The sequence below is a fragment of the Strigops habroptila genome, chromosome 6 (genome assembly GCF_004027225.2).
Source record: "Strigops habroptila isolate Jane chromosome 6, bStrHab1.2.pri, whole genome shotgun sequence".
NCBI lineage: Eukaryota > Metazoa > Chordata > Aves > Psittaciformes > Psittacidae > Strigops > Strigops habroptila.
In genome coordinates, this window is record NC_044282.2 from 55,812,599 (window position 1) to 55,824,922 (window position 12,324).

The window sequence follows — 12,324 nt, forward strand, 5'->3', positions numbered from 1 at the left end:
TCATATCATAGTTATGTAAAAACCAGTCTCAAAGTCTTACAATAGAGTCTCTCCCTTCAGAAAACTTCTAGAGTGGTTTTTTTTAATGTAGTCTTTTCTAACTCTTTTGGTGAGCTGTCTGGAAGCAGCTGGTTATCCCAGTGAATTTGGTATGCTTGGGGCATTACACCCCACATAACCTACACACAGGTTATTATTAACCCATATACAGCTCAGGTAAAATAGAAAAAGTAGTTAATTTACCAGTGGTATCTTAACAAGAGAGCAACAGCCTGAGCTGCAGATTCTGCTGGTTCCTACCCCCATCCTCCTGTGTTAGACCATGGTGACTTCCACCTGCTTGCACATCCCTCTCAGTTTTATGCATTGGAAAGTAAATTCTTGTTACCGTCAGCATTATGCTTGATACATTTTACACCTATAATGACATGCCGGGTCTGGCTGGGATGGAGTTGGTTTCCTTCACAGCAGCCTGTAGGGTGCTTTGGATCTGTGACCAAAACAGGGCTGACAACACCCTGATGTTTCAGCTACTGCTTGCACAGCATCAAGGCTGAGGCTGCCTCTTTGTCCTGCTCTGCCCCACCAGCAAGTACGCTGTGGGTGCCCAAAAACCTTGTAGGGGACAAAGCTGGGACACCTGACCCCAACTCACCCAAGGGATATCCCATATGGTATCGTGCTTAGTAATGAAAGTTGTGAGAGAGGACATCAGAGTTATGGCACTTATTTTCCCAAGCAACAGTTACACAATGGACCTTGCTTTCCCACGAGCTGCTGGACATCTGCCTGCCAGCAGGACATGCTGAATAAACTCCTTATTTTGCTTCACTTGTACATGCAGCTTGTTTTACCTATTAAAGTGCTTTTATCTCAGCCCATGAGTTGTTCTTGCTTTTGCCCTTCCAATTCCCATCCCACACAGGGGCTCAGCTGCCAGGTGGGCTCAACCCACCCCAGAAGATGATATATGAGAAGTCACTTGCCCAAATCTTCCTGGAGAAGCAAGCAAGGAGAGGGATGATCAGTGGGGACAGGAGGGGAAAAGGGTCTTGCTTCTACACGCTAGGGATATCCCACATGATCCTATATTGTTCCAAACTCCATACACCTGAACTAGTGCTTACACCCTTAGCAACACTGCTACAAAACACATGCACGTCTGCAGGCCCCGTTCCTAAATAACACGTGTCTTATTTCAGGCTTTGACAGAAGTGAAGAAAGGGAGAACAATGCAGCATTTTCCAATGATTTATTATGGAAGTTTACTCTCATCTAAAACCACCAACATATCAAAAATCCAAGATGGAAACTAGCTCAGAAGCTTGTAAGAATGTGTGTTTTCAACCACTGGTACAAAGCCCTGGTCTGTTCTGCAAGAGGCTTATTTAAAAAACACTGCTCAGTATAAAAGAAGTTAGAGTTTCCAAGAATCAATTAAATAATTGCAACAAAAAAACTATGGAAATCCGACAGAGATTTGGGACAGTCTGCTGTTCAGAACTGCAGTCCTATACAGAGAATTCAAAACTCTCCCATTGTCAGACAGGCATTACAAAATCACTGTCAGAAATCACATTTTACTGCTGGGCTGTTCTGACGGATTGCTGCCGTCTAAAGCCTTGGAGGAGCAGCCTCTGAGGACTTCCAGGGAACTTGTGATATCCAGACTTTCCGAAGAAGCGAGTCTGCACCCTTCTGTGGAACTGATGATATCCAAAGTTTTGGAAGAACGGGCACCGTAGCCTTTTGCACTGGCATCTCTCACCACTATCTCCTGCATGGATGTAAACAGCAGCGGAACAAAGCCCTCGCTGTCTGCGGTGAGAACAATCCAAGATGAACCTGTGAAGACATGAAAACATCTGTTTGTAAGTTTTCATGTAATTAGGTATGTTTGAGGTATAAAATACATTTCTTCTAAAATTAAACGTTCTTCTGCATGTTTACAGTTTTTCTAGGGGAAAAGCAAATATGTGGAGATACAGGTTGCATCATCTCAAACCTACAGGACAGTTGACAACTATGTGAAACAGCTTCCTGACCAATAGGAGATGAGACTGTAATAGATGGAGGCTTAAGAAAGAGGAATGAAATTCTGAACAGAATCCACAAGACTTGTTTTAAGGAGGTATTTATAAGCTACTTCACACTGCTTAAGCTGTGCAGATACTGTAAACAGGAGAAATTTATTAAACGACAAATGAAGATCATAAAAACAATTTAGAAACTGCTTCTATTACGTAATTTCCATACATTTAATTCAAGTGAATGCACGGAAGAAATATTGTCCTGCACTGTGTAAGCCCCATGTCTCTGGTCCATTGGCTGTTTAACTTCTTCGCATTATCATTATCATTATTTTTACCATTTGAAATAATTTACTGAATCCAAAACACTGACTTCTACCAAGTCATAGAAAACAGAAAATTTTCACACTTGTATCCATAAAGCTGATGAAGAAATAAAACTGGGCTCAGGGAGGGCGAGGGAATTCAGAGAAACATTTCCAGCTGTTTGCAAATTTACATTATGTAACTTCATGTCACAAGTAAGATTGTAGCTTAAACGCATGCAACTCCTTAATCTTTCGGCTTAACATCTCATTTAGACCAAACTTGCAAATCAGTACAATTTGGGAAATTGAAAATATCATCCCTACTTTGCCCATTTATCTAGTAACATTTGTAAAATTAATAAAGAAAACAATGGCAACACTGCTTGCTTTTAAAATGTATCTAGCAAGGTTAGTCATAGGCATGATTGGGGGGGGAGGGGGAACGACGAGATTTAGGTTAGATAGAAGGAAGAAATTTATTACCATGAGGGTGCAGAGAAGCTGTGGCTGCCCCATCCCTGGCAGTGTTCAAGGCCAGGTTCGACGGGGCTTGGAGCAACCTGGTCTAGTGGAAGGTGTCCCTGCCTGTGGCAGAGGGGTTGGAACTGGATGAGCTTTAAGGTCCCTTCCAACCCAAAACATTTTGTGATTCCATGACAACTATTCATTCCCAGGCAGCCAATTCTGCTCATTTGAGAAATGAGAAGTTGAACTAACACAGGTAATGGGGGCATTTTTCTTGCCACAAAGAGAAGTTGTTCAAGTCTTGTAGGTCAAATTAAAATTCCAGTCCGAAAAACTAAGAGATCAGTGTCTACCAGAGTGCCTGCTGTTATCACTGGGTATATCACACGGTTCTGGATCGTGCCACAACATAGAGACAGTTGCTCAGTAATCTGAGCAGACAGCAGGCACCACAGGCAGGTAGCTGGAATATCTGTAGTAGTGAGACATCATGTTCCAAAAGTATGTGTTCCATGTTTGTCGTAAGTAAGAGACTTAGAACTGACACATACCCAGACATGCGGGATGTACAGAGAACAGCAGAGAAGATGACAGCAGTAGAAAGGTAGTTCTCTTCACAGCAAAAACAGAAGTGAAATGTGCTCCTAGAAGTCATAGAGTCACTTTTGTGTTTATAAAAAACTACAGGATTTCTTAAAGGAGACCAGGTGCTGGAACTACAGATTAAAATACAGAAAACTGTATTCCAAAGCCACCAGTCAGCTCTAACCTCCTCACTACTCACACTTCTCTGTTTAGAATAACTGAAAACATAAATAAAATACTGGGTGACAGTAATTTTCCTGCACAACTATCTATTTGATAAGGGGGTATCAATATGTAAAAGTGGGCTATTTTTTTTTTAAATGTAAAAAGTAAAAGCCCAGAGCAGAAAGAAGAAAATGTTATAAAGCAAATGAGAAAACTGTTATTAATAATCTTCCATTATTTATTCCTTGGGGTTTTTTTTCCAGATGGGATGATGCACATTGCTACTGCTCCCTGAGAATGTTGCCTGTGTTTAAAGTGCTTGTATTATTGGATAATTACAACATACCATGTTGCATTTCTACGAGAGAGAGATTGAATATCTGCTGGACTGTATTTAGACGGAGTTTGCCACCACAAAGAATAACAGCTCTTCTTTCATCTGAGTCACTTCTGGAAAGCTGCTTCTGTAAAGAAAGAAAGAATCATTAGATACAGTGATGTATATTTAAGCAGAGATAGTAAAACAGCATTAATCAAAACAGGATCACAGACATCCTTTCAACTGCATCAGTTACAGAAAGGCAAGTGCTACATTCATTCAGACCCATGTGCAAGATTTATACTCCAAAGCCTCAGCTCTCAAAAAGACAATCTGTGAGTGATGGTAACAAGTAGCTGCACTAACTCAGCATGTGTCACAACAACGGAGAGGAAATCCTACACTGCTGCTGCTGCTGCTGCTGCTGCTGCTGCTGAAGAAACCACGAGCTTCCCACCACCCGCGAGGGACATTTTCCTGGGGAGTCTGTAAAGCTGCAGGTTTTCCATCCTCCCCCCTCCCTGATCTACAGCTTCAGAAGAGGTGAGAACTCCTGCCCATGAATGTTTGGGATGAGGAACGGGCTGACAGATCAGAAGGGCTTGTCTGCCTCACCTCTGCCCATCACTGCCCCAAGCCTTAAAACCAACCAGTGTCTAAAAGCACACCCACCACAGGGCAGAGCTAAGCCTTTAAAACCTGCGAAAGATCAGTTGTTACCAGAACTATAAACTCCATGTTGGATAAAATCCACACAACCACGTCACTTCCCAGGGAAGCCTTGACAACATCTCCATGTCACAACAAAATCACAATGAAGTAAATTCTGACTCCTCTTCCATGCTGTGGACAGACCCATCCACACGCAAGGAGGGCGTGTGGTAGAGGGGAGGCTGGAGATACATACATGCTCTTTGTCCCCTCCACTGATAAACCCTGCACTCTCAAAAACCCTGCTTATTTGGGATGTTTTGGGTCTCCTCAACACTTATGAAATACAACTAATAACTTGGGCAGCAGAGAGATGATCGGGGCTCAGCAGGCAAGGTGAGGATCCCTGGTGACCCCTTAGCGATTCCTGAATCAAACACACTCTGAGAAAGTCAAAGCATTTTCCAAGACTTCTCAATGTCACATGTAATTCAACAGTCAAATGCTTTTCTTGCCCCAAATAATCAGTGATCAAAAGATGTAGGTAAACTTGTAGCATTGCTTTCATTTGCAAAGCACCCACACACAAGTGTAGCTAATCTAGCTCTTGGAACCCCGAGACAAGCCAATATGTAACTCAGTTTCAAACTATACATAAGAAAAGCGCTGAATATCAAAAGGTATGAAAAGTCTGTGGTACTTCAAATTAAAAGTAGGCTCCTAAACAAATGCCTCAGATAAACAAGACATCAGACTTGCTGAGTGAAGCTTCAGAGTAATGCCTCATATAGAATTAAGATTTAAGAGAGCTAGAAAGATTAGTTATTACATTATTAAATGTTTACAATGGAAACCAGCGAAGGAAGTGAAGGAATATGATCTAGGACGTGAGAGTTCAATGCTATGGAAGTTGAGAATAGTCTTTTTTTGCAATAATAAGGCTGAAAAAATAAGAGCTTAGTGAAAGGAAAATGTCTGTTTAAACAACTTTGAATACTGACTAAGGTTTATTAATCTGAATTCTAGAAGAGACCTAGTAGATTTGTGCCATGTTTTGATAACCTGGTAACTGCCGCTTTCTAGTGTAAGATTTGGAGGTGCCTTCTTTCAGCCAAGTGAAGGATCTTCCACATGAAATTTGATTTTAAATCCATTTTTAAGCTCTGTCAATGGAATTATCTATTGTATTGTTTCCTCAAGGTTTTACTCCCTCCTCGGTGCTCTCAGTACCACCATTAGCAAATCCACATTTCAGTGCCAAAGCATTTTTCTTGGTTTTGTTTCAGCCTCCATTATTCTCGCTGTCCTCACGGGAGGATGGGAGATTGACACCAACTCCCACATGTGGAAGCTTTCACTTGTCTAAGTTTCTCAACAGAAAGCTTCAGGAGTTGCCCAGGACAAACATGACCTTCCTAGAACTTCATACACGTCTTTACTTCTTCACCAGAACGGTCGCATGTGGGTTCTCCGGAGCCCCACCAGGCTTTGGGCAGGAGGAGAAGGTAAACCTGCCAGGGTCAGGGGACAGCGGACGTGGGACAGGGCGCTGCACATTCCCAAACATTACATTGCTTTAAAAACACTGAAACCCTGCAGAATAATGGGAATTGTAATATTAGTCCCACCTACGGGATGGAAATCTAATCCTACTGACCCCTGACAGACATGACAATGGTCTTTTTTTTTTCCCTACAAATCCTCTGGTTTTACCACTGGCACAGAGAGCTGTGCACAAACGAAAGCAATGCTACAGCACCCATCTGAAATGGCAATAATTTTACATATATTAGTTGAAGTTTAGTTTAAGAAAATGATCTGAAATATTTTCCTCATTCTAACTCCCATCAGAGAAAAATACAAATACATGGTTCTAAAAGAACTGCAAATAGGGACTGAGATCAATTACAGGAAGAGGAGCGAAGAAAGATGACAAAAACAAGCCAGGCTCACATAAACCCTAACTAACTTTAAATAATCACAGAACTGGAAGGGACCTTAAAGCTCATCTAGTTCCAACCCCCTGCCATGGGCAAGGACACCTTCCACTAGAGCAGGTTGCTCAAAGCCCCATCCAGCCTGGCCTTGAACACTGCCAGGGACGGGGCAGCCACAGCTTCTCTGGGCAACCTGTGCCCGTGTCTCACCACCCTCACAGGGAAGAATTTCTTCCATATATCTAATCTAAACCTCCCCTCTTTCAGTTTAAAGCCATTCCCCCTTGTCCTATCCCTACGTGCCCTTGTAAAAAGTCCCTCTCCAGATTTCTTGTCAGCTCCTTTAGGTACTGGAAGCTGCTTCAGGGTCTCCCTGGAGCCTTCTCCAGGCTGAACAGGCTGAATAAGACTCCTGTTGGAATCACCTGCATGCATTGAGATCATTCATACATACCAATTAGCACATACTAAACATTCATAGGATGTCATCCTCCCAGCACACAATCTGACAAGAGTTCATGGTTTAAATCCGTACAAAGAACGGACATCCATAAACAGATTTTATCATTAAGGCTTCCAATATTAAAATTACCTGGCAGGTGATGTTAATAAAAGGGGGTTCCTGAGAAGGTGGGTACACTGGAAGATTTCTCTTCGCAGATTTTAGCAGCTCAGTTAATTCACAGAGATGATGCTGTAATTCTGAGAAGTTACCAGACAGTTTTTCTACATTTTTTGAAAAGTAACTTGCTTCCTTTTCACTTAATAAGTTATTCTTGTAAGAATTGGGTACTTTGAAAGCTGCATCTGCCTGCCTTTTTGGAGATGTTGGCTTGACAGAAGACGCCAGCGATGCGGCAGACAGTGCCGCTGCGCGATTAACCAGTTCAGCATCGAGACACTCAACTGCTGGAGAATAACTCATGGAAATCTTCTTATCTTTGAGGTCACTCATGTTCGACAAGCTTTGTTCATAAACGGGACTCTTAATTTCTTCAATGAGTTTCCTTTTGCTGGTAGGGGACTGAATGGCAGCACGATCCGGCATCAGGAGTCCACGGCTGAGAGGGTGAACGTCTCTAGAGAGATCATGCTGTATGTTGGAAAGGTTCAAATCGGAGCTCCCATTAACTGATGCTGATGTTGAAGGACCCATTTCAAATATTAGTTCCTTAATCATCAGTCGTATCATATATTTGTCTGATCTTGAAGAGGGAAGAAATGCAGGGTCAGTGAATCTTTGTTTTCCAACCAGTATCAGTAACAATTTATTGGTCAAGAAGCACAAACCCTTTGGTTTCTCATTTTTCTCTAGCTGAATTTGTTGAATATTGGGTAAATTGGATGAAGTCAGCGAATAGACTAAAATAATGTTACAAGTATTGGAGGCAACTGATACAATTTGAGTTTTGGGGTCAAAAGCCATTATATCAGGAACCAGAATGCCTGGGATGCTAACTTTTTTGGTAGAGGTAACCCTTCTTTCAAATGTCACCAAGATGAGATGTGAAGAATCCTGGCCACTTCCCGTTAGGTAGTCCTTGGGCCGCAGATGAAGAAGAGGACTAGAATCAGCACCCTGCTTGCTAGAAAGTATGTGAGTTAGATCCACAGGAGATGCAACAACAGACAGGGACTTCTCAGAGTCCAGCGACTTCTTCCCCCCATCCATGGAATACTCTTCCTCACCACATAAGCTGGACTGCGAGGGGAAGGACTCTGTTTCAATGCTGGCTGGAATTTCAAATGCCACACCAGCATTTAAGCCACAGATCTTGTCCAGAGGAAGCTCGGTAGCAACAGCAACTTGGAAATTCAGAGTAGCTTCCACAGCGCAGACATAGCCTCCCACATCAAAGATTGGGCAAAAAGAACAAGCACTCAGTGTTTTCTGAGCATCATCCCAAATGTAAGAATGAAGGGCACTGCCTACTCCCACCACTAAGCGATTGCCTTCCTTCGTCCAACAAGCGCAGTGGATGAGGCCGCTGCCTTTAATATCTGCACTAACTCTGGAGCTGTTGAGGTGAACAGAGTGTAGGACAGAAGCATCCTGTGTAGTTAGCACAGCCAGGATCTCCTTCTTGGGATGCCACACGCAGCCCTGGGGGAGCACTGGGAATGGCTCGCTGATGTCGCATATCTGAGATACTAAGAGCTTATTTCTTTCTGCAGCATTAAAACAGAGCTGCCAAATGGTGATATGCTTTTTATGTTGCACAGCGAGCAGAGCTGGGGCATCAGGGGGACATGGGCCCCAGTAGAGTCCATGGATGTGTTCAAACTGACCAACAACACTCGAGTCACCAAATTCTGGGTCTCCGTTATGAAGGTGTAAAGCAGTCAGTATCACCTGTTTCCCATCTGTCCAGGCAATGCCATGCACAGGGTGAATTGCTTGATATAAGGCATTAAGGCCAGTTCTCAGAAGCTTTGCCTTTCCCAGCTCCATGACTTTTCATGTGAGACATCTAAACAAATCAGAATACAAAGAAAACCAAATTCATTTTGTAAGGATAAATTTTTGTGTCGAGGACAGAGGACAATACCCGTACGAGTATTTAGCTTGTGACACTGCCAGTGCTGAACTCCTCCTCCCAGTAAAGTCAATATACACATAACGTTCATCTGTGCTGAATCCCCAGCCCTAGACATTTTTTGTTCATGATGTTTCCACAATGAAACACAATTCCAAGGAAAACCCTCTGCTGTTTACACAGGCTCAGGCTGCTGCGTTTCCACCACAAGACCAGTCCTGTCATTCGCATTAATAGGGTGCTGCTTCTCAGTATTTCTGAACGACATCAGGATTAAAAATTCTCAAACTATCACCTCTCACTTGCATCTTCATGGACCGTCTGCACTCAGATAACGTAATCCCTTACAAGTATAACCAAGCATTGATGTATTATCCACAGATCCAATCCTGTATTAAGTTGGTGAGAATAAGGCATCTGTATGGTTATTCCAGAAAGCTCTCTCCAAAAGCAAATGCAGTTTTGAAGAAAGTTAGGATCAAAGCATGTTTTTCTTAGGAAATGAATGAGAAAAGAATTTAAAAGAACTTAGAACACAGGAGAGGGACAGACCCATTTACCTCAGCCACCAGCCATGCTATGAATGACTCACAGTCTTCAACGTCCTCCAATGCAGTGATTATCCCTTTTTCCCTTTTCCTAAGGGATTCAGCACCTTTTTGTCAAAGCTCACAAACCACTTTATAGCTCACTACTGTTTGCTGGGTGGAAGGGATGAAAGCAGTAGGCAGCTGACTGTGCCTGCAGCCTGGTATTTCCGCATACCTGAATATCCATACAAAACTATACAAACATTTTTAAATGCCTTATATATACATATATTTAGTATCTGCAGTAATTCTGAGAACATTTTCATCATTTGGATATTGCTTTAAGAGTACTTATTTTCATATTGTCCTGCAAAGTAGAAATTACTGGTTTATAGGAAGGAAATAAAACCACAGAAAACCTTCATTCCACTATTTTTGAAAGATGGGTTACGTGATTTGCCTGATCAGAGCCTTTTCCTCTCTACATAACAGCTTCAAAAAGGAGAATGGGAAACTGCCAGCAATCATTATTCTCTATAACCTGGAACCAGAGACATGCAGAAGCCACACGCAAAACACCAAAACTTCAGAAGAGTTCAGGATTTCACATGTATTTCTAGTTTTTTAGCTAGAAATCCCTCCTCTGCGCACAGAAGCCAATTCAAAGGAATTGATGGTTTCCTCACTTAAGATTCTCCATAGGATTTGACTCAGCTGCGAAGCCACGGCACAAGTTGCAGCTTTAGTATGAAACATGACAAAGAAGAAGACAGTGTTTGAGAAAGTCGAACTGGAAGAGCTTATGACAATGTGCAGGGCCTGGCACTACTTGGTATTTTAATGAACTATTTGTGAATGATCCCAAACTTGGAGGAAGAAGGTTGGGAAAGCAGATTTCAGAGACTAAAATTAGACAGAAAAAGTTGTGTAATGATGATCAAGACAGCTTCTTCTCAAACTCAAAACAAGTGCAAAATAATATACTTAGTAAAGAAAAAGCCCAGAGCCATGGTTCTCTCCCCAGTAATAATTCCCTGGGTAGCAGTATAGCAAAAAGAACCTGGCTTACACATCACAAATCAATTTGGATCACATATTGAATGTTTCACTTATGTGAGAATGCTGCCAAGTAAGAGAGTATCATTCTGGAATGTTTTTAATAGGAATGCCATACCCAAGGGAGATAATGACCCCACTTCCACAGAGGTAACAGTATCTCCACTGGAGTCCTGTGCCTAGTTCTGAGTTTAATAGTCCAAGGAGGATGGAGATGCTTAACAGAGCTCAGGGACCAGAGAAACATGAGAAGCGGGTTCACTCAGTTTGGAGGAGACTCTGAGTGGAAGCGTGCAAACACCCACCAGTCTGCTGACAAGAGAACACTGACCCCCTTGTTCTCCAGGTCTGCTCTGGATAGTGAGAGATAATAATCAGCTTAGTTTCAACAAAGGAGATTTAGGTCAGCTATTAAGGAAAAATTCTAACTACAAGTGATGGCTAAGCACTGAAGCAGGTTACTTTGGAGGGGGGGAAGAAGGCACTCCATGAATTTTACTATCTGTAAGAGCCAGTTAAGTAAACGTCTGTCAGGGATAAGTTTAAGTACACCGGATCCTGCCTCATGCTAAGACAGCATTTGAGATACTTTCCAATTAACTTCACCATCTACCTGGCTCTCCTCTAAACTCCAGTGTGACCGATCCCAACCTTGTTCAGCAACTGCCACTTGCAGGAAAATCAAAACGTTGGCTCTTTGGTGCTCTGAACCACATGCACGCTGCTGGGCAATACTTACGGGAGATAATACGGTTTCTCATAAGATACACCACGGTTCTAAGCCTCCTGGGCCACCCGGGCAGCCTGCTGTGATACACCAGACATTCTGTGCTCTCGCCAGCCGACCTGGAAAAGCAAGAGCAGCAAGATGCCCACTGCCCAGCGCCCAAACCACTCGCGCTCCACCCCTTCCACACCGGCACCTCGATGCGTGCCGCCACCGGCGCGGCCCGCCCCAGCCACCTCCCTCCTCACGGTCCCTCCTCACCCGCCCGGGCCTCGCCTCACGCCCTCGCACCGCGCCCCGGCGGAAGCCGAGCTCCGGGCGGGTCCCCACGCCCCTCTGCCGGGCGCCAGGGACGCGCTCCGGGGCTCCTCTGGCGGACTCCGGGCGCAGAGAGGGTCCGAACCCCACCGCCCGCGCCGCCGCTCTCCGCGCGGGCCCGCCCGCACCGATATTGCCCCTTTCCCCCAGCAGCCCGCCCCCTCCCCGCCGCGGCCGGCAGCTTCACCCTCCCGGCGGCTCAGCGCGGCTCCGGCTGGGCGGCTCCCGCGGCCGTGCAGCGGAGAGCGGCGCCCGGCTGCGGCGAGCACCCACGGGCCCAGCCCGGCCCCGCCTCCCGGCCCGGCCCGCACCCGCGCGGCCGGAGGGGGCGCTCTAGCGGGGCACGCTGAGCTCCACAGCCCAGCAGGCGGAGCCTACAAGAGGCGGGCGCTAGAACTACAGCTCCCAGAAGGCAATGGGGCGGCGCGGTGACGTATTTCCCGTCACATGTCGCCCCCGCCTCTGCGCGGGTCCCGGCAGGGCGCCGTAGCGGTCTCCGCGCCCGGAGGGGCCGGTGCCGTCGGCGGGCACGGACCGTGAGGCGTGTCCGTCCCGCGGCACTCTGCCCCTTCGTGAGGAGTGTCCCAGCGCAGGAGGCGTGTCTGGGCAGCAGCGCTGGGCCGGGCCTGGCCTGGCCTGGCCTGGCTGCCTGGGGTCGGTTCAGCCCCCTGCGGGAGGAGGGTGCAGCGCGGATGG

The 12,324-nt window shown here is 45.1% G+C and overlaps 1 protein-coding gene across 3 annotated transcripts; it reads right to left on the reverse strand.

Annotated features, from left to right (window-relative positions):
* Positions 1-1,235: 1,235 nt before the first annotated feature.
* Positions 1,236-12,042, reverse strand: LOC115609243 (WD repeat and coiled-coil-containing protein). Of its 3 annotated transcripts, none has more exons than XM_030489157.1 (5): positions 11,816-12,042; positions 11,323-11,429; positions 7,053-8,931; positions 3,900-4,017; positions 1,236-1,845 (listed from the first exon to the last, which is right to left on the reverse strand). In XM_030489157.1, the coding sequence occupies exons 3-5, from the start codon at positions 8,910-8,912 to the stop codon at positions 1,574-1,576; spliced, it is 2,250 nt and encodes a 749-aa protein (XP_030345017.1). In that variant the 5' UTR covers positions 8,913-8,931; positions 11,323-11,429; positions 11,816-12,042; the 3' UTR covers positions 1,236-1,573. The 3 variants fall into 3 exon arrangements, with proteins under 3 accessions (XP_030345017.1, XP_030345018.1, XP_030345019.1); XM_030489158.1 differs by lacking the exon at positions 11,816-12,042 and adding an exon at positions 11,572-11,659; XM_030489159.1 differs by lacking the exons at positions 11,323-11,429; positions 11,816-12,042 and adding an exon at positions 9,988-10,936.
* Positions 12,043-12,324: the final 282 nt, after the last annotated feature.

Coding starts and splice junctions, on each gene's coding strand:
- LOC115609243 (XM_030489157.1), bottom strand. CDS start 8,912: ATGGAGCTGGGAAAGGCAAAGCTTCTGAGAACTGGCCTTAATGCCTTA. Junction 4,018..7,052: donor TTATTAACATCACCTGCCAG/GTAATTTTAATA, acceptor CTTTCTTTACAG/AAGCAGCTTTCCAGAAGTGA. Junction 1,846..3,899: donor TCTCGTAGAAATGCAACATG/GTATGTTGTAAT, acceptor ATGTCTTCACAG/GTTCATCTTGGATTGTTCTC.